General features: G+C 43.4%; 1 protein-coding gene across 1 annotated transcript in view; it reads right to left on the bottom strand.

Moving 5' to 3' along the window:
• The window catches only part of ZNF718 (zinc finger protein 718), a 38,770-nt gene extending 26,561 nt beyond the window's left edge, over window positions 1–12,209 (bottom strand). Inside the window, 3 exon segments of the mRNA XM_074039166.1 lie at window positions 4,193–4,288; window positions 4,783–4,906; window positions 12,021–12,209. Of these exon segments, the coding sequence (XP_073895267.1) occupies window positions 4,193–4,288; window positions 4,783–4,885 (199 nt within the window). The 5' untranslated portion in view covers window positions 4,886–4,906; window positions 12,021–12,209.
• Between the last annotated feature and the right edge of the window lie 7,567 nt (window positions 12,210–19,776).

Genomic DNA, 19,776 nt, shown 5'->3' with positions numbered 1-19,776 from the left:
TGTGTATATATACATATAACTCTAGAGTAAATAAACAAAAACTCAATAAATGTATTCATTAAAGCATCAGGATACATAATCTTGTGAAAGGAAAATAAATCTTGGAACTCTTAGGGCCCCCAAAATCACTAAGCTAAACCGTCAAGCTGGGAACTGCCTAGGGCAAACCTGCCTCCCATTCTATTCAAAGTCATCCCTCTGCTCACTGAGATAAATGGACATCTGATTGCCTCCTTTGGACAGGCAAATCAGAAACTCAAAAGAATACAGCAGTCTCTCTCTCATGTACTGTGACCTAGAAACCCCATCCCTTGCTTGAGTTGTCCTGCCTTTCAGGATGGAACCAATGTACATCTTATATAGATTGACTTATGTCTCATGTCTCCTTAAAATGTATAAAACCAAGCTGTGCCCAAACCACCTTGGGTACATGTCATCAAGACTTCCTAAGGCTGTGTCAGGGGCATGTGTCCTCAACCTTGACAAAATAAACTTTTTTTCTTTCTTTTTCTTTTCCTTTTTTTTTGAGACAGAGTCTTGCTCTGTCGCCAGGCTGGAGTGCAGTGGTGCAATCTCAGTTCACTGTAATTTCCACCTCCTGGGATCAAGCAATTCTCCTGCCTCAGCCTCCCAAGTAGCTGGGACTATAGGTGCGTGCCACCACGCCCCGCTATTTTTTGTGTTTTTAGTAGAGATGGGGTTTCACCATGTTGGCCAGGATGGTCTCGATCTCTTGATCCACCCGCCTCGGGCTCCCAAAGTCCTGGGATTACGGTCATGAGCCACCGTGCCTGGCCAGCAAAATAAACTTTCCACATTAACTGAGACCCATCTCAGATTTTTGGAGTTAATACTCTGTTGCCCAGGTTCATCTTAAACTCCTATGCTCAAGTGATCCACCAGCCTTGGCCTCTGAAAGTACTGGGATTACAGAAATGAGTCACTGGACCTGGCCCAACATAAAAATATTTGTTGCATTTCCAAATAGTAACAACAAACCTTCCCAAAAAAGGAAGAAACAATTTTCATTTGCAATAGTATAAATATAAAAAATGTAATCAAAGTAAATTTAACCAATGAAATATGAATACACTAAATACAATAAGATATTAATGACAGAAATTGCAGTAGACACAAATAAATAGAAACCTATTTCATTAGAATAACTAATATTGTCAAAGTACCATATTATCATAAGTTATCTATATTCAATGTGAAAATTTTAGTGTCATTTTTCACAGTAATAGAAAACACAATTGTAAAACTTAAGTATAACCTTAAACAACTTTAACATTGATTGGCTGGGCACAGTGGCTCACACCTGTAATCCCAGCACTTTGGGAGGCCGAGGTGGGTGGATCACGAGGTCAGATAGAGACCATCCTGGCTAACATGGTGAAACCCTGTCTCTACTAAAAATATAAAAACAAAATTAGCCGGGCATGGTGGCGAGTGCCTCTAGTCCCAGCTACTCGGGAGGCTGAGGCAGAAGAATGGGGTGAACCCGAGATGCGGAGCTTGCAGTGAGTGGACATCACGCCACTGCACTCCAGCCTGGGTGACAGTGAGGCTCCCCGTCTCAAAAACAAAATAAAACAAACAAAAAAAAACTTTAACATTGATTGATGGTGATTGTTAGTGCCTGAGGGTGGAAAATAAGGAGATGTTCAAAGAATACCAATTTTTAGTTATAAGTTGAGTAACTCTGAAAAATCTAAAGTACATCAGCATTAGATCAGCAAAATAGCATTGTTTATAGTTAGTAACACTGTAATGTATGCTTACAATTTGCTACAACAGTAGACTTTAAGTGTTCTTACTACAAAAAAATTGGTTATCTACCTGAGGTAATAGATGTGTTCATCAACTTGACTATATTTTATTTTACAACGTATAAACATATCAAATCATTACACTGTACACATTAATAGTTATACAATTTTTATTTATCAGAAAAATCCAGGTCGCACAGAGATGTACAGTAAGCCCTCACTTTATGTTCAAAATAGGTTCTTGAAAACTGCATCTTTGGCCGGGCGCGGTGGCTCAAGCCTGTAATCCCAGCACTTTGGGAGGCCGAGACGGGCGGATCATGAAGTCAGGAGATCGAGACGATCCTGGCTAATACGGTGAAACCCCGTCTCTACTAAAAAAATACAAAAAACTAGCCGGGCGAAGTGGCGGGTGCCTGTAGTCCCAGCTACTCGGGAGGCTGAGGCAGGAGAATTGCGTGAACCCGAGAGGAGGAGCTTGCAGTGAGCTGAGATCCGGCCACTGCACTCCAGCCTGGGTGACACAGCAAGACTCCGTCTCAAAAAAAAAAAAAAAAAAAAAAGGAAACTGCATCTTTAAATGAACAATGTTGCTATATGTCATGCAAACATATCTCTTGTATTAACTAAACTCTGGTAAAATTAGTTTTCTTAATATGTTGCTTTGCTTACTGTTTCCAAGAACCTATCAGCAAAGTTAAGTAAGAATTTATTATACACGTATAAAACTTACATAGGTGTTTGTGTGTGTGAAACACACATTTTTATATATAGATTTCAATAACAGAATTTCAGTAGGCTTCCTACTAAGACAAAATTAAAAGATAATAGTTATTAAGAAATAATGTAACAATTGAGAGTTTAATATACACTTAGCAATGTTCTAAGCTGGTTAATGACACAGCACATTTAAGAAATTCAGTGCTGGCCAACCCTTTGAATGTGAGGACATTTTTACTTATCTGTGGTGGTGGATATCACAAAAATTATTTGCAAACCTTTTTTTTTTTTTTTTTTTTTAATGTTCATCAGCTATTATTGGTGTTAGCATAATTTCTATTATTTTTATTATTTTTATTTGTTTTTAGACGGAGTGTTGCTCTGTTGCCCAGGCTGGAGTGCCTGTGGCACGATCTCAGCTCACTGCAACTTCCACCTCCCGGGGTCAAGCAATTCTCCTACCTTAGCCTCCCAAGTAGCTGGGATTACAGGCATGCACCACCATGTCCAGCTAATTTTTGTATTTTTAGTAGAGATGGGGTTTCACCATGCTTGCCAGGCTGGTCTCTAACTCCTGACCTCATGATCTGCCTGCCTCGGTCTCCCAAAGTGCTGGGATTACAGGTGTGAGCCACCATGCCCGGCCATGTTACTGTATTTTATGTGTGGCCGAGACAATTTTTCTTCCAATGTGGTGGTCCAAGGAAGCCAAAGGTTGGAAACCCATGCTTTAAATAATTTGAAAACTTGCAAAAGTAGAGTTTAAATTACAAATCTCAGTTTATATTAAAACAATAACATTTTGAAGTAAAATAAAATTACATTTTTTCATATTTAGGAAAATGCTTATTGTTCTGATAAAATTGCTGAGTAAGAATTTTTTTGTAGAATTACATTTGCAACCTCTATAGGATTAAAAATCACCAAGCAGAAAAGATGCAACATCTGTCCCTGGTGTTCCTGGGATTTCTGAACCAAATCCCAATATGTCCACTACTCACCTTACACATTTTAGACATGATGCAAAAACAGTATTTGGAAAAAAACAAAAAACAAAAAAAACTTTAACATAGAGCTCTTCAATCATACAAATATTCCCAGGTCCCCAAAAGCAAGGAACAGCAGTCAGACCATGCAGCCCTTTGTAAGTGATAAAGTGGACACCGGCTCTCCCTGTAAACTTGAAGGGAGATACGAAAGGAAAAACAGAACTCTTGGATTTAAGAGCATGGGACATAAGATGACCCTATGAGAAAAAATGCAGCCTTTTTGGAAATTATTTTGTCACAGAGCTTCCCAAACTACATGTATTTACTTATTTATTTTTTGCAATGGAGTCTAGCTCGATACTGCCCAGGCTGGAGTGCAGTGGCGTGATGTCAGCTGAGCATAACCTCTGCCTCCTGGGTTTTTAAGCAATTCTCTCTGCCTCAGCATCCTGAGTAGCTGGGATTACAGGCACAAGCCACCACACCCAGCTAATTTTTGTATTTTTAGCAGAGACAGGGTTTCACTATATTGGTTAGGCTGGTCTTGAACTCCTGATCTCAGGTGATCCACCTGCCTCGGCCTCCCAAAGTGCTGGGATTACAGGCGTGAGCCACAGTGCTCAGCCTCCCAAACTACATTTTAAGGCCTGGCTTCCTTCTTGACTTTTGGCCTCCTTGCCTGTGTCCTCTCCTCCATTCACTCTCACCTACCTGAGGGTCTGGCTGCTGCCTCATGTATCTTGAAATTGTAGAGCTCTTTTCTTTGCTCCAGACAGGTGACCAGGTCTGGGTTAGAGATAGTAACACCTGTTTTATTTTTTAAAAATTAACATGACTATTGCTGGGGATACTCCAATTACCAACCTAGTACTATGCTAAGTAGAATAGAGAAATTAGGGAAGATTCTAGAAAATTAATCCAAAAATTGTTTTCTGACAGAATCTTTAGAATATTTAAGTATTTTAAATCTGTGGGCTTTAAGTTCCACTACCAAGTACTACTGAATCAAAAATAAGTAGTGCAAATTGCATGTTAAGATGTGAAAGACAATTATTTTATATCATTAATTTATAGAATTACCACTAGCCTAGAGTGAAGGAAACAAATTAGCTCAAAAGAAGGTTTACGTAAAGATGAAACATCCTAAAGATTTTATTTTTTATACCACCAAACTCCCAAACTTTTCATGAAGGAACTGAAATTAATTCATGCAAAGCAAAAGCTCCTAAGAGATGTTATACAAGGGAAGAAAATGAAATTCTGAAAAAGTATTAGGAATTACATATTAAAGTTATCCTCACCCAGGGAGACCAAGTTTCTGTTCTCCAACATCACATCTCTATATAAATTCTGCTGAGAAGGGTCCAGACATTTCCACTCTTCTGGAGAGAATTCTATGGCCATATCCCTGAATGTTAAGAGCTCCTGAAAATACATATTTATCAAGTGACAGAATTCTTCTTTTTTTTTAATATGGAGTCCTGCTCTGTTGCCCAGGCTGGAGTGCAGTGGCGCGGTCTCGGCTCACTGCAACCTTCACCTCCCAGGCTCAAGTGATTCTCCTGCGTCAGCCTCCTGACTAGCAGGGATTACAGGCACCCACCACCATGCCCGGCTAATTTTTGTATTTTTGTTAGAGACAGGGTTTCACCATGTTGGCCAGGCTGGTCTCCAACTTCTGACCTCAGGTGATTCACCTGCCTCAGCCTCCCAAAGTGCTGGGATTACAGGGCATGAGCCACCGCACCCGGCTGTGAGGCCTTAATTTGACTACAGGTGAAATGAGTTAAGAGAACTAGTTCTGACTTACAAGACTGAATGGAGTTATCTGATAAAATAACTTTCAACACAGTAATGTTCTCTAAATTATTCTATAACTCTTGAGGAAAAAGGAGGGCATGCCAGCAATTTCTGTTGCTGCAGTGGAAATATGGGCTACACTGACATGCCCTACCAAAACCAAGCAGAGCAGGCCCTGTGACTTCCTAGAACAAAGGGTGAACTGACTTCTCATTAAAGTATCTGGAAGCCCTCATGCTTGACCCTGGCCTTGTGGTAGAATCATGTGAGGAATTCAATTTAAAAACCAGGAATTCTTTTTTGCGACGGAGTCTTGCTCTGTCGCCCAGGCTGGAATGCAGTGGCATACTCTCGGCTCACTGCAAGTTCTGCCTCCCAGGTTCACGCCATTCTCCTACCTCAGCCTCCTGAATAGCTGGGACCACAGGTGCCTGCCACCATGCCCGGCTAATTTTTTTTGTATTTTTAGTAGAGATGGGGTTTCACTGTGTTAGCCAGGGTAGTCTTGATCTCCTGACCTCGTGATCCGCCCGCCTCGGCCTCCCAAAGTGCTGATATTACAGGCATGAGCCACAGCGCCTGGCCAAAAACAGCAATTTTTCCACCTAGTAAAACAGACAGGATCTGTGGGGAGGGCACAGGTTATGGTTTCTCTTCAGACTGTCCACGTGATTCTACAGCAAGACTGGGCTGAGAGTCACTCGGCCAAGCATTGCCTCTAAGGTTCAATGTGCATACAAATTATTTGGTATTCAAAACCTCACTGTAAGTAACAAAATTCTGCAGGTTTGAGAAGGGTCCATGAATTAGCTTCTTATTGCAAGTCTCCTGTTATTGCAAGTCTTCTTATTGCTGATGCTTCTGCTCCTAGACCCATTATACCACTCAGCTAGAAAAAGCAATCACAGTATGAGTCCCTCACTGCAACACCCTTATCATAACACAAATACTTTACATCCGAAGACAGGACCACCAATCATCATCTTGAAATATGGCATTCTCTGCAGGTCCTTTAATGTTTACAGAGGCGGAAGATGGTGGCAAGTCTGAGTAAGTCTGCATTTGAAAAATGTGTATATGCATTAATGCAGTCTTTATGGAGCATGTAGTATGTGCTCAGAAGTATGTCACAGAGCAGTGTGCTGGGAAGTTCACATTACGTGTGTTAATACTGTAACATCCTGAAAAGTAGTCCTATACTTCCCAGGATTTAAATGCAGGGCCCCGGCATTTCTATTTCCTCTTCTGTTTACTTATTGGTTTTGTTTTTTTTGTTTTTTAAATGCGTAAAATAATAGCTCAATATAGATAGATGGGACATATACAGAAAGAAAGAGTTAAGTGCAATTCAGAGGAATTTTTTATTTTTGTGTTTGTAGTTACTTTGAAACTTGTGAAAAAACCACTGAAACTGTAGAGATGGGGAACAGGTTGCTGGATAGGATGTCTCTAGAAACACTAATTTTAATTTTATAAAAAACAATTTAAGGCACAAAAGTATATCGCTTTTCCCCATTTATCTGCTTTTGGGTTTCAGGAAATTGTGAGCACCAGCTCCGGAGAGGCAGTAGGGTTAGCCACCCCAAACTCTGATCTTCTCTAAGCAGTTCTATGAGAGATTTCAGTGTGGGGTCAGACCTGGAAAAGGTTCAGCAGAGGGTGGATCTGGACAGAGATGGGACAGAAGGTGGGCCCTAGGCATCTGCTCTCTATGCCTGTAAGTATTTTCAGTTTTGTCTTTTCTAAGCCTGCCGAAGAGAAATTTGATTCCCAGAGTTTCTGTATCTTTTTTTTTTTTTTTTTTTTTTTGAGACGGAGTCTCGCTCTGTCCCCCAGGCTGGAGTGCAGTGGCCGGATCTCAGCTCACTGCAAGCTCCGCCTCCTGGGTTTACGCCATTCTCCCGCCTCAGCCTCCCGAGTAGCTGTGATTACAGACGCCCGCCACCTCGCCCATCTAGTTTTTTTGTACTTTTTAGTAGAGACTGGGTTTCACCGTGTTCGCCAGGATGGTCTCGATCTCCTGACCTCGTGATCCGCCCGTCTCGGCCTCCCACAGTGCTGGGATTACAGGCTTGAGCCACCGCGCCTGGCCGAGTTTCTGTATCTTAATCTATTTTAGCTAATTCCCTATTTTATAACACACAATAGCAAGGAATTCAACCAAAACCCTTATGTTTTTCTAGACCAATTATATTAGAAACTAATTATTTATTCTTAGCAAGGTTAAAAACAATACGAATAGTAATAACAACAATTTCTCTTCTGCCAATGAACAGCTGATCAGGTGGTGGCATCAAAACTCACAAAACAATAAAAGGGAAGTAACCCAAATGAAGCTTAAGTCTCCTGTACAGTGTCCATCTTTGTACTGAACACACGATGCTGAATTCAACCATTTATTCATGTGCTCCAGACTGCAAGTTCCTTGATAGTAGGGACCATGACTGCTTTATGTCTTTTTCTAATGACCATATGAAATAGAAGCAATTAGGTTATTGATCAGTTTGGGTCTCCAGATCTCCTCATTTTTCACCAAAGAACCAGAAAACTGGAACAATTCTTATCTGGGTAAAAACCAAGGAGATTCTTTCTGTGAGGGGAGGCACAAACCCTGGATGAGTCACTTAATCTTCCTCTGAAATGGGAGCAGAATTAGACCTTCTTGTCAGACTGACCCCAGTCTGCACAGGACATCCTCAAATGTCTCATTACTCAAAGATGCTGGTGAGTGTGTCCCCAGTGACCTTTGGTTGATGCCCCCATAGTGATCCATGGAGGAGACACTCAGGCTGACTTTGTGGGGTGCAAATAGAAAATGGAGCTGTCCTAGTGGACCTGCATATCTTGGCTCCAGATGTGATATCCCCTGCCCATGATCAGCTAACTCTGAGGTAAGGAAAAGGACAAAAATACTCTACTCCCATAACACAGTATACAGGAGGAAGGCATACTTGTGATTATGGTTGTCATTAAGGCTCTGGATATTTTGTGGCCTTACCTCCCACTGCTAAGATGCTTGTTACACTTACAGATTCTGCCACAGGATTTTGTTCCCATCAGAAGCCTCTCACACAGCTGTAGCAGGTCACTGAATAAGATCTGGAAAACTCAAAGGGCTCCACTCTAAAAACGGGGCTTAAGATGTCTATGTTGGCCTCTCATGATGCAGAAAATGTCTTCCGTGAGTTTTTCGTATGTCTTCAACCCAAAGTCTGGTCCAGTGTTGGGAATCCTAGGCAGAGGCCGACTTTTATATGCAGATTCTAGGTGGGATCAATGTGCTTCTGCATTCTTAGGGATTAGAGCAAGCACAGTAAAACCAGAGGAGAGATCCCCTCAGTGAGGTTCCTTCAACACATTCTAAAGAATATTTTGACCTAAAAGGAAATACTAGGGTAAACATAATATAAGTAGAGAGTTTTGGGGCCAAAGCTTGAATATTGCAATCCTGGAGTATAAAGCTGCCCTGAATATACACTCCAGTTACAAGTATATTTGTAAAGGAAAAAGGAAGGCAGAGAGGCAACTGATAGAAAGTTGTCAGGAATTCTTATTGGTTTACAATAGTAACATTGGTTAGTGATTGGTTATATACATTTTTAAGCTATTGGGTGTGGGTTATGGTGTCCAGTGTGGCATTATTAGGTTAATTTATAGCCACTTGTGCCAACAGCAAGCAATTTCAAAAGACCAACAGTTCAAAGATGGGAACAGTATATCACTGTGGTCTCATTTTAACAAGACTCTGGGTCTGATCATTAAAAGAACATGTATTTCTCAAATAAAAGTTCTTTTCTTCTCTCAAATCCCAGAAAATAAATTCAAAATTTGGAACTGCACATTTAGGTCTTGGAGGGCTGGTGAGCTATGCACATTTGTGGGCATTGGGCCAAGGGGAGGAGGGAGAGAACTGAAGTTCTCAAGTTTAATCAATGCATATGTATGATCCTGGTTGGGTTTATGGGCCCCATGATCTCTGAATCTGTGTCAGATCTGAAGATGACAGGAGCACTGAAGGAGGTGAAATAACTGATTGCTGTTCTGAAGTTATTTTTGTAGAAATCTAGTCTAACTGCTCTAGAAGGGACTGTAGATCCCAAATAGGGAGACTATTTTGTTTGCAGATTTGGGGAGCACCTTGCTGCACTTTGTCGTACAATTGTGGGTTGTGGCTGGAATCCTGAGAATGAAGGTTTTTCTCTCAAGTGAAGCCTGATAGGCACTTTGTATATAACATCTGGTACTTCTAAACAATGTATGGAAAACATGACTAAAATAAAAATTTTCAGCCAGGCACGGTGGCTGACGCCTATAATCCCAACACTTCGGGAGGCCGAGGTGGGTGGATCATGAATTCAGAAGATGGAGACCATCCTGGCCAACATGGTGAAACCCCATCTCTACTAAAAATATAAAAAACTTAGCTGAGTGTGGTGGCGCGCCTGTAGTCCCAGCTACTCGGGAGGCTGAGGCAGGAGAATCACTTGAACCTGGGAGGTGGAGACCGCAGTGAGCTGAGATCGCACTACTGCACTCCAGCCTGGCAACAGAGCAAGACTCCATCTTAAAAAAAAAAAAAAAAAAAGAGAGAGAGAAAAGAAAAATTATCTCCAATCCCCAAAAAAATTTCCACCATAATAGAACAGCAAGAAAATGTTTTGTTATATAATTAAACCAAAATGTGATGTGCATTAAAGGCAATCTACTAAGAGACTACAAACACAGAAAAAAAGTCACCATTATTAGTTTTCAAGTGGAAGACTTGAAAGCACCATTTACAGTTTATTATTTCACCTAGTAATTTGGGAGGTAATCTGGGTTTTCTAATTGGTAATATTCAAAGGAAAAATAAACTTCCCACATCTTCATGACAGGATGTAGATTCGCAATGTGGAGCCAGTTACCTGCTAAAGGCAGCCTCCCACCCTCCTACAGAAACTGTGGTATATATTCTTGCTATTCACATTTCAAAGCAATAGTTTCCAGGTCCTAGATAAAGACAAGTCTGAGTCAAAAAAAGACAAATGACTTATTTAACTGATAAAAATGATTTACATATATTTCAAAAACCAGTGAAAATAATTATAAAAATATTCCACCTAAATGCTTTAAGAAAAGGGAGAAGAACAAAAATTCTTCCCTCATTCAAAAGAGAAATCATTAAGCCTCTTCTTTCTAATTTCTATTTGTTCCTACAACAGCCAGGTGTAAAGGCATGGTCTTGAATTCCCTAACGTCTGAATTATTGTAGGCACGTAAGGGATGAACTTGGGCACACTGTGTGCACAGAAGAGGATTTTTGGGGAAGGAAAAAGCAGAAGACAGAAAGGAGCTATCAAGAGCCATGGGGTGGGGACAGGGCACAACTGATGAAAGGACTGGTTTGTGCTACAGGTACAGGCTGAGGCAGGGCTATGCTCTGATTCCTGAGTCCATAAAGGCAGAGGAGATTAGGATCAGATGGTCCAGAAGCCTGGATTGGAGAAGCAAACAGATTCCTGCTACAGATCTGGGGTTGAGATGACCCAGGAGTCCTCTGGGCACTGCGTGTGTTTTTGACAGAAAACTATAGGAGCAAAGCTGCCATGGCCAAAATTCCTGAGGGTAGAACCCTGTCCTAGGACGGGTGTGGCCGTGCGAATGCCCAGTGGGCGTGCTCAGGAGTGGGTTAGCATTGGGTGGGGGCTGGCAGCAGGGTGCAGGGAAAGGACGTTTCTCAGAACTCCTCCTTTCCTCTTAAGTTCCCAGTCCCCTTTCCCCGGGAGGAGACCTGGAGGAACCCGACAGTGCCCAGCAGGACCGCGCAAGTGCAGAACCCACTCGCGCCTCCCGCAGACACCAGGCGACTCCCTCCAGCCCAGGCTCAGCCACGTCTTTCTTCTGACAGAAAACGTGCGGAGTTTCCTCAACACCTGTCAATGCTCCAACCCCAACGGGCTGTCCAGTAACTCACTAACGACCCTACCCAGAGTCAGCGCAGACCCACAAGCTCAGCGCTCTTCCCTCAACTGCCCCCCTGCAGACACCAGTCCCTGCCTCTGGACACCCGTCTTCATTTCTGAACGTCTGCAACAAACCAGGGGCGCCCACACCCTCCTCAAGTTCCATAATGTGGCAGAACCACTCACAGAACCCAGCGAAGCGCTGTGCGCAGGACACCAGCGTATTCTAAAAGATGCCGCTCAGGAACAGCCACGCGGAGGAGGCGCTCAGGGCAAGGGGACCGGTGGAAAGTTGGGGCGGGCGGGCGATTTGCTTCCCTTCCTCACACACCTCACAAAAGCCTTTCCTTCAAGACCCGCTGGCAGCCCCCAAAACACGAGCCATGGCCGGCACTGTCCCACTAATGAGTCCCGTTTGCTCACATGAACTCTGTGTTTTGACGGGGCCTCCATCTCATTCGGAACCGGGTAAAGTTGGGGCAGGACCCCGGACCACAGCTCCTGCCACGCGGGCACCGCGCACGCTCCGCCGGCGTCTTCCCGGTGAGCTCCTCACCCCACAGCCCGGGGAAGGTGCGGGACTGCCGGCGCAGAGCTGCACCAGGAGGGCTGCAGGCTGGGCAGAGCCGCTGTGCGGGGACTGACAGGAGCCCGCCTCCCTCATGGGAGGGGACTGAGGACCGAGGGCTGAGCGCGAACTCCATTCATAGACTCGGTCCTGCCGCCGCCATTTCCCGCCGGTTCCCATGAGGCCTCCCCAGCCTCGGGACGCCCTGCCCCCTGCCCCTCACACTCACCACTTCCCGACTTCAGGAGTGTCCCAGAGTCTTAGATAGGAATCATGCAATACCCGCAGGTCACAGAGCGACAGAGGCTGAGGCTGTGGCAGAATCACCGACGCCTCCCCAAGGAGCTGAAGCACAGCGATGAGGCCCTAACGGAGCTCTGGCTGGAGCTACAGGCAAAGGCCCCGCCAGATCCCGGATGCCGCCCCCTCCTCTCCACTGCGCTCCTGATTCGGCAGTTGTCAATCCAGCGCCCTAATTGGATAGGCTATAAGCCCCCCCCCCTCAGGCCTTGAGTGACAGAAGTTGCAACCATACACTACACTGAATGAGGCGAGAGTGATAGGCTCTGGCCTCCAGGCACTTTGAGGCAGGTTTTTGCGTTTGTGTTTGGAGAGGGAGTCTGGCTCTTCTCGCCCAGGCTGGAGTGCAGTGGCGAGAAGTCGGCTTTCTGCAACCTCTGCCTCCCGGGTTTAAGCGATTGTCCTGCCTCAGCCTCCCAAGTAGCTTGGATTACGGGTGCCTGCCACCACACCTGGCCAATTTTTGTATTTTTAGTAGAGACAGGGTTTCACCATGTTGGCCAGGCTGGTCTTGAACCAGGTTATCTGTTTGCTTGGGCCTCCCAAAATGCTGGGATTAAAGGTGTGAGGCACCGCGTCTGGCCCAGGCTGGGTTTTATCTCTGTGCTTCGCTTGGTCATTTTTTAACCTTGTGGTGTGTAAGGTTAAGTCCATTTATAATATAAATTGTACACACATGCATGCACACACACGCCCATGTACTCACACACAGGTACACATGCACGCTTGCACACACACATGTTCACAAATGGAAACAATATAATGACAATTATTTTAATGTTTTATAACCTTTCTGGCCTCTGGTCTTTTGTGTAGGACACAGATTTTTAAGAAGGAATTAATCCTCTAAAAACTAAAATGTTAGCTATTAGTGAATTTTTAATTTTTTATTAGCCACATCAAAAATAATAAGAAGAAGAAGTGAAATTGTTTGTGTTAATTTTAGCCTGCTATCTCCAAAATATTACTGTTTTAATATGTGATCAATATAGAATTGAGAGGTGAAGCCAGCTGGACTTCCTGGGTCAAGTGGGGACTTGGAGAACTTTTCTGTCTTGCAAGAGGATTATAAAATGCACCAATCAACACTCTGTAAAAATGCATCAATCAGTGCTCTGTAGTGAACAAGGGGGTTGTAAAATGCACCAATCAACAGGATACTAAAAGTAGTCAATCGCAGGGAGGATTGAAAAAAGGGCACTCTGATAGGACAAAAACGGAACATGGGAGGGGACAATTAAGGGGAAATGGGAGGGGGAATAAAAGCTGGCTACCTCAGGGAGCAGTGGCAACCCACTGGGGTCCCCTTCTATGCTGTGGAAGCTTTATTATTTCCCTCTTCACAATAAACCTTGCTACTGCTCACTCTTGGGGTCCATGCCATCTTTAAAAGCTGTAACACTCACCGTGAAGGTCCGCGGCTTCATTCTTGGTCAGCGAGAGGAGGAACCCACGGGAAGGAACCAACTCCGGACACATAATTAGAAATAAAATATATTTTACCAGGCGCTGTGGCTCACGCCTGTAATCCCAGCACTTTGGGAGGCTGAGGCGGGTGGATCACGAGGTCGGGAGATACAGACCACCCTGGCTAACATGGTGAAACCCCATTTCTACTAAAAATACAAAAAAAATTCGGCAGGCGTTGTGGCAGGTGCCTGTAGTCCCAGCTACTCGGGAGACTGAGGAAGAATGGCATGAACCTGGGAGGCAGAGCTTGCAGTGAGCCATGATCGCACCACTGCATTCCATCCTGGGCGACAGAGCGAGACTCGTCTCAAAAAAATAAAAAAGAAAGTATATTTCTGGTATAATTCTTCTAAACTCACTGTGCATTTTTTGTTTGCAGCACATTTTACTTCAAACCAGCCACATTCCAGGTACCCAGTAGCTACATATGGCAGGTGGCTGCCACACTGAGTGCAGGCATGAGGGCTCTGACCTCAGGGAAGTGAGGGCCTGAACACGTCTTTTCTGCTAGAAATGAGGGAACAGCCTCTCTACCAACTTTTCTCCTCAGGCTCAAGGGTGGGTGGAACAGTGCCCCCTAGAGAGAGCAGGGGCTGCAAGCTGAGAGTGTCCACGTGAAGACCACAGTCTCACAGTTGCTGTTTTGTAGAGGTGTGGTGGTCTCAGTTTAGCCAGGTCTGGGCTCTGGTCCACGACCAAGGAGAATGAAGCAGGGCAACACCAGACAGTGAGTTTGGCAGAGTAGGATTTATTAAGCAAAAGGAAAGCTCTCCACAGCAGGAGGGGACCTGAAAGCAGGTTGCCAGAAATGGGCCTAATTTCTTTCTTTCTTTTCTTTTTTTTTTTTGAGATGGAGTATTGCTCTGTTGCCCATGCTGGAGTGCAGTGGCTTGATCTTAGCTCACTGCAACCTCTGCCTTCCCAGTTCAAGTGATTCTCCAGCCTCAGCCTCCTGAGTAGCAGGGATTACAGGCACCCACCATCATGCCTGGCTAATTTTTTGTATTTTTGTAGAGATGGGGTTTCACCATGTTGTTGGCCAGGCTGGTTTTCAATTCCTGACCTCAGGTGATCTGCCTGCCCCTGCCTCCCAAAGTGCTGGGATTACAGGCATGCGCCACCTCACCCATCTGAGTTATGGGTCTTTTATGAGGCAAGAGAAAAGGAGTCTTCTGTGGGTTCTGCCCAAATGAGAGGGGTAAGTTCCCCACTAAGGGTGCTGCATCTGTGCATGCCTGGGGTTGGCCACAGTGACTCCATGTTGGTTATTACCCATGAGTGCCTAAGCAAAAACTTGGAGAAAGGGGGGTAGGGGAGTGCTAAAACAACAATGCTAATGTCATGTGTATGATATTCTAATAAGCTGGGTCAAGTTTAGGACATCTGAGTTGATTTATTGCGCCTGCACCTAAGTTGAAAAAAAATCCCTTCTGAACAACATCCTGGCATAAGGAAGTTCTTAACCACATTTCTTCCTGCTAGCTACAGGGGCAGTGCTGGTGCGGTTCTGTGGGTGTTTTTTCTCTCCCCAAACCCTCCCTCTCTATCTGCCTCTGACTCCCTCCTCTCTCAGAGATTTGTTTTCCTTTTAAATATCAGACAGTAAACAAAGAATGATGGGGCTCCAGTAGGAGAGAACACAATGTCTTCAGGTCTCTTCACAGCCTTGACCTCCAAAGATTAGATGTAGAGAGAATAGATTAAAGGCAAACTTCTTGTTTTCCTATTTATCTTTGGACCTATTTGTTAGACTGAAACTGTGTGTTTTTCTCCTGTGGTGGGGGGCACTGTGTGAGTTTAAGCACCAATCACAGGCCTCCACATCTTCCTGCACTTCTGTTCCCAGAAGGAAGACCGTGAGTGTGAGTTGTCCAGATCCTTGACATTTTGAACAAAGAATTGAACAAAATGCACAAAGTAACAAAGGAACAAAACACAGGAGGAAGCAGCAAAAGTAGAAATTTATTAAAGTGAGAAAGCACTCACAGGGTGGGTGTTGGCTCAAGCAAATGGCTCAAGGACCTGGTTACAAAGTTTTCTGGGTTTTAAGTACAGTTTTTGGGGTCCCTATTGGCTACCCCTTATTTGGATGAAGGATTTTGTCTGTGGCTAATTAAAAACTGAGAGGAATTGACATTCTATGCAGATGAAGGGATGGCCTGTGCTTAGCCTGTGGCCACTCCAAGGCACTCTCTCTTTACATCTAAGGAGTGGTGGAATGGGGAGCGTTGTAGGGAGAGTAGCCTTTGATCCTTTGCCACTCCGGTGTGGGGGGATGGGTTCTTTCTCTTTTGGTTTAGCTGTTGAAAGTTGGCCTTAACTGGTCTTAGGTTCCCTACCCCTAGACCTTGGGGTGTGTGTGTGTGTGTGTGTTTTTTTTTTTTTTTTTAGGAAGTCAGCACAAATTGGCCTGAAGTTCCCTGCCTCCACACCCTATTCTCCTACCTCACTTCTGAATAACCCAATACCATCTTACAACAAATCTATTAAATAAAGGGAAAAGAAAATCAATACTTATAGGGTGCTGAGCATTTGCAGGTTATTTATAATCAATCTGTCCTGGCATCCTGTCTTTAATGGGTATATACATTAGTAAGCTATAACTGCATAACAAACAATCTAAAAACATACTAGCTCATGATTGAGTTGGTTAAAAATTTAGGCTGGGCTCAGCTGGGCCATTCTGCTGGGCTCAGTTTGGCTCCTTCAGGTGTGAGTGGTCAGCTGCTGGTGAATTAGGTGGCTCTGCTTCTGGGAGTGAACTGTCTGTAAACTGAGGTACTTTGGCTTTTCCTTTTCTCAGCATGCTATTTTATCCTCCAGAAAGTTAAAATGGGCTTGTTCTAATAGAGATGAAAGGGTTCTGAAAAAGAAAACAGAAGCATTTAAAACCGTTTTAACCTAGGTACCAAACTGACACACTGTCATATGCACAGCTTTGGCCTGTGCAAATAAGGCAAGAAAAATTCAAGGTTTGGGAAGCAGAATCTGTCTCTTGATGGGAACCACTATAAAATAGTGGTTTTAAAATAAAAAAGACAAATATTTTAAAATTTCTTCTTGTATAAGACACAGTTTTGCTCTTGTCACCCAGGTTGGAGAGCAATGGCATGACCTGAGCTCGCTGCAACCTCTGCTTTCCAGGTTCAAACGATTCTCCTCCTTCAGCCTCCAGAGTAGCTGGGATTATAGGCACATACCACCATGCCTGGCTAATTTTTTCTATTTTTAATAGAGACGTGTTTCCCCATGTTGGCCAGGCTGGTCTCAAACTTCTGACCTCAGGTGATCCACCCACCTTCGCCTCCCAAAGTGCTGGGATTACAGGTGTGAGCCACTGTGCCTGGCCAAAAAAAAATGTGTGACTTATGCAGTCAATTTTATTATGCCTTTTCTAGCAGATGAGGCTTATATAACTGCCCCAAAGCCACTAAGAAGTTGGCTGGGACTCAAGATCAATTTTGCCTGAAAGCAAGAAACAATGGTACCAACCATGTGCCATAAAACTTATACTTCCACAAAAAATATATATAAAGCATCTTGGTTTAAAAATCTATAAACTTATACAGTTGGAAGCTAAAAAATAAACAGTTGGAAGACTTAATGCATATTCTATCTTTTATATAATATGGTAAATGTTAATTTCCACAAAGCAAATGGCTATAACAAAATCCAAGCACCCTTTTCCTCTGAGTCATGGCTTCTGGAAGATGAGGCTGTGCATAAAGATGGGGCTGCATACCTCTCCTGAGTCCCAAAACAGATCCATCAACACAGCCACTTTCAGCTCCCCAGGGGGTACCCCAAGAATCACATTCTGCTGCTATTACACTGCCACAACTGAGGAGCCCACTGCATAGCCAGCCCCAGGACTAAGGCAGAGTCAGTGAGCCCTGAGGGACATGAAAAACACAACATGTGTGATAAGATATTAACAAATTAGACTTTACCAAAAAATTTAAAAACTTTAAATTTTCAAAATACAAGCCATAGACTGGGAGGAAATACTCGCAAAACATGTATTTGATAAGAGACATGTTTCCAGAGTGTATAAGAAAAAAACTGATTTTAAAAACTGACAAAAGATTTGAACAGGCCTCACCAAGGTGTTACAGGAAAGGGGTCCTGATATGGACCCCAAAAGAAGGTTCTTGGTTGTCCAGCAAGAATATGGGGCGAGTCCATAGAGTAAAGTGAGAGCAAGTTTATTAGAAAAGTAAAGGAATGAAGACTGGCTGTACCACAGGCGGAGATGTGACATGAGTTGTTCTACTGACTATACTTATTTCTTGATTGTATGCTCAATGGAAGGCGGATTATTTGTGAGTTTACCTGAATGAGGAAGATTCCTCCCCCTTTTAGATTATATAGAGTAACTTGGCATTTGCAAACTGTCATGGTGCTGCTGGGAGTGTCTTTTAGCTTGCTAATGTATTATAATTAGCATATAATGAGCAGTGAGGATGACCAGAGGCCACTTTCATCACCATCTTGTTTTTGGTGGGTTTTGGCCAACTTCTTTACTGCATGGTGTCTTATCAGAAAGGTCTTCATGACCTGTATCTTGTGCTGACCTCCTGTCTGATCCTGTGAGTAAGAATGCCTCACTTCCTGGAAATGCAGCTCAGTAGGTTTCAGCCTCAATCTACCTAGCCCCATTCAAGATGGAGTTGCTCTTGTTCAAATGTCTTTGACACAAGAAGATATACAAATGGCAAATGCGCACATAAAAAGATGCCCAACATAAACAGTAGTCTGTATTTGGAAGTAACAAAAATAAGGAAAATGCAAACTAAAACAAAAATGAGAAATTACTATCCACTTATTAAAATGGCTAAAATGAAGACGGCTAACCATACCAAGTTTATATTATCATGTGGAACAACTGGAACACTCACGCTGTTGGTGGGAATGTAAAATGGTAAAACTACTTTGAGAAAAAAATTGGGAACTTCCTAAACAGGTAACCTACCATATAATCTAGCCATTCCACTACCAAATATTTACCCAAGAGAAAGGGAGAAGAGAAAGCATATGTCCACACAAAGATTGCTTACAAACGTTTCATTTTCTTTGTAATAACTCCAAACTGGAACCAGTGAAAATGTCCACCATCAGCTGAATGAATAAGCAAACTGTGACATATCCACACAATGGAATATGACTCAGCAGTGAAACAGAATGTGCTATTGATACATGCTTCAACACGGATGAATCTCAAAATAATTATGCTGAGTGAAAGAAGCCAAAGAGAGAGTGTTATGATTCCATTTATATAAAACTCTAGAAACAAACTGACCTGACATGACAGAAAAAAGATCATTGCTTGCCTAACGATGTGAGGGGAAGAGGCAGGGAGGGTTGAGGAAGATATTACCAAGGAAGACAGGAAATTTGGGGGTGGGATGGGCATATTCATTGTTATTATTGCGGTAATGGCTTTATGGGTGCACATGTATTTTGGAACTTATTAAACTTCATGCTTTATTTTTTTTATACAGGGTCTTGTTTTGTCACCCAGGCTGGAGTGGAGTGTTGGGATCATACCTCACCACAGCTTCGAACTCCAGGGCTTAAGCAATATCCTGCCTTAGCTGCCTGAAAATCAAGTGAAGTGCAGCACTGCTCTCCAGGCTGTATGACAGAGTGATACCCTCTCTCAAAAACAGGAGAGAAAGAAAAAAAGAAAGAAAGAGAAAGATAAAAAGAAAGAAGAAAGAAAACAGTGATACAATCTTTTGCTTTGTTTTATATCTTTAATTGTATTGAAGATGACATCTTTTTTTTTTTTTTTTTTTTGCCAGGTTTCAAGTAGAATGGCTAGATGGACCAAATAATATGCACATTTGTAAGGCTATTAAGTCAGTGGGTCTCCAGGAAGCTTGCAACAAGACCCACACCTTCCAGCCACCTTTGTTACCCATTTTCTTTTTTTTTGAGGGGGGTGGAGATGGAGTCTCACTCTGCCACCCAGGCTGGAGTGCAGTGGCATGATCTCGGCTCACTGCAACCTCCGCCTCCTGGGTTCAAGTGATTCTCTTGCCTCAGCCTCCCAAGTAGCTGGGACTACAGGCTTGTGTCACTACACCCAGCTAATTTTTTGTATTTTAGTAGAGACAGGATTTCCATGTTGTCCATACTGGTCTCAAGCTCCTGAGCTCAGGCAATCCACCCGCCTTGGCCTCCCAAAGTGCTAGGATTACAGGCATGAGTCA

This window comes from Macaca fascicularis, chromosome 5 (assembly GCF_037993035.2).
Source record: "Macaca fascicularis isolate 582-1 chromosome 5, T2T-MFA8v1.1".
NCBI lineage: Eukaryota > Metazoa > Chordata > Mammalia > Primates > Cercopithecidae > Macaca > Macaca fascicularis.
The sequence above is the reverse complement of the archived record's forward strand: the minus strand, read 5'-3'. Positions and strand labels throughout refer to the sequence as shown.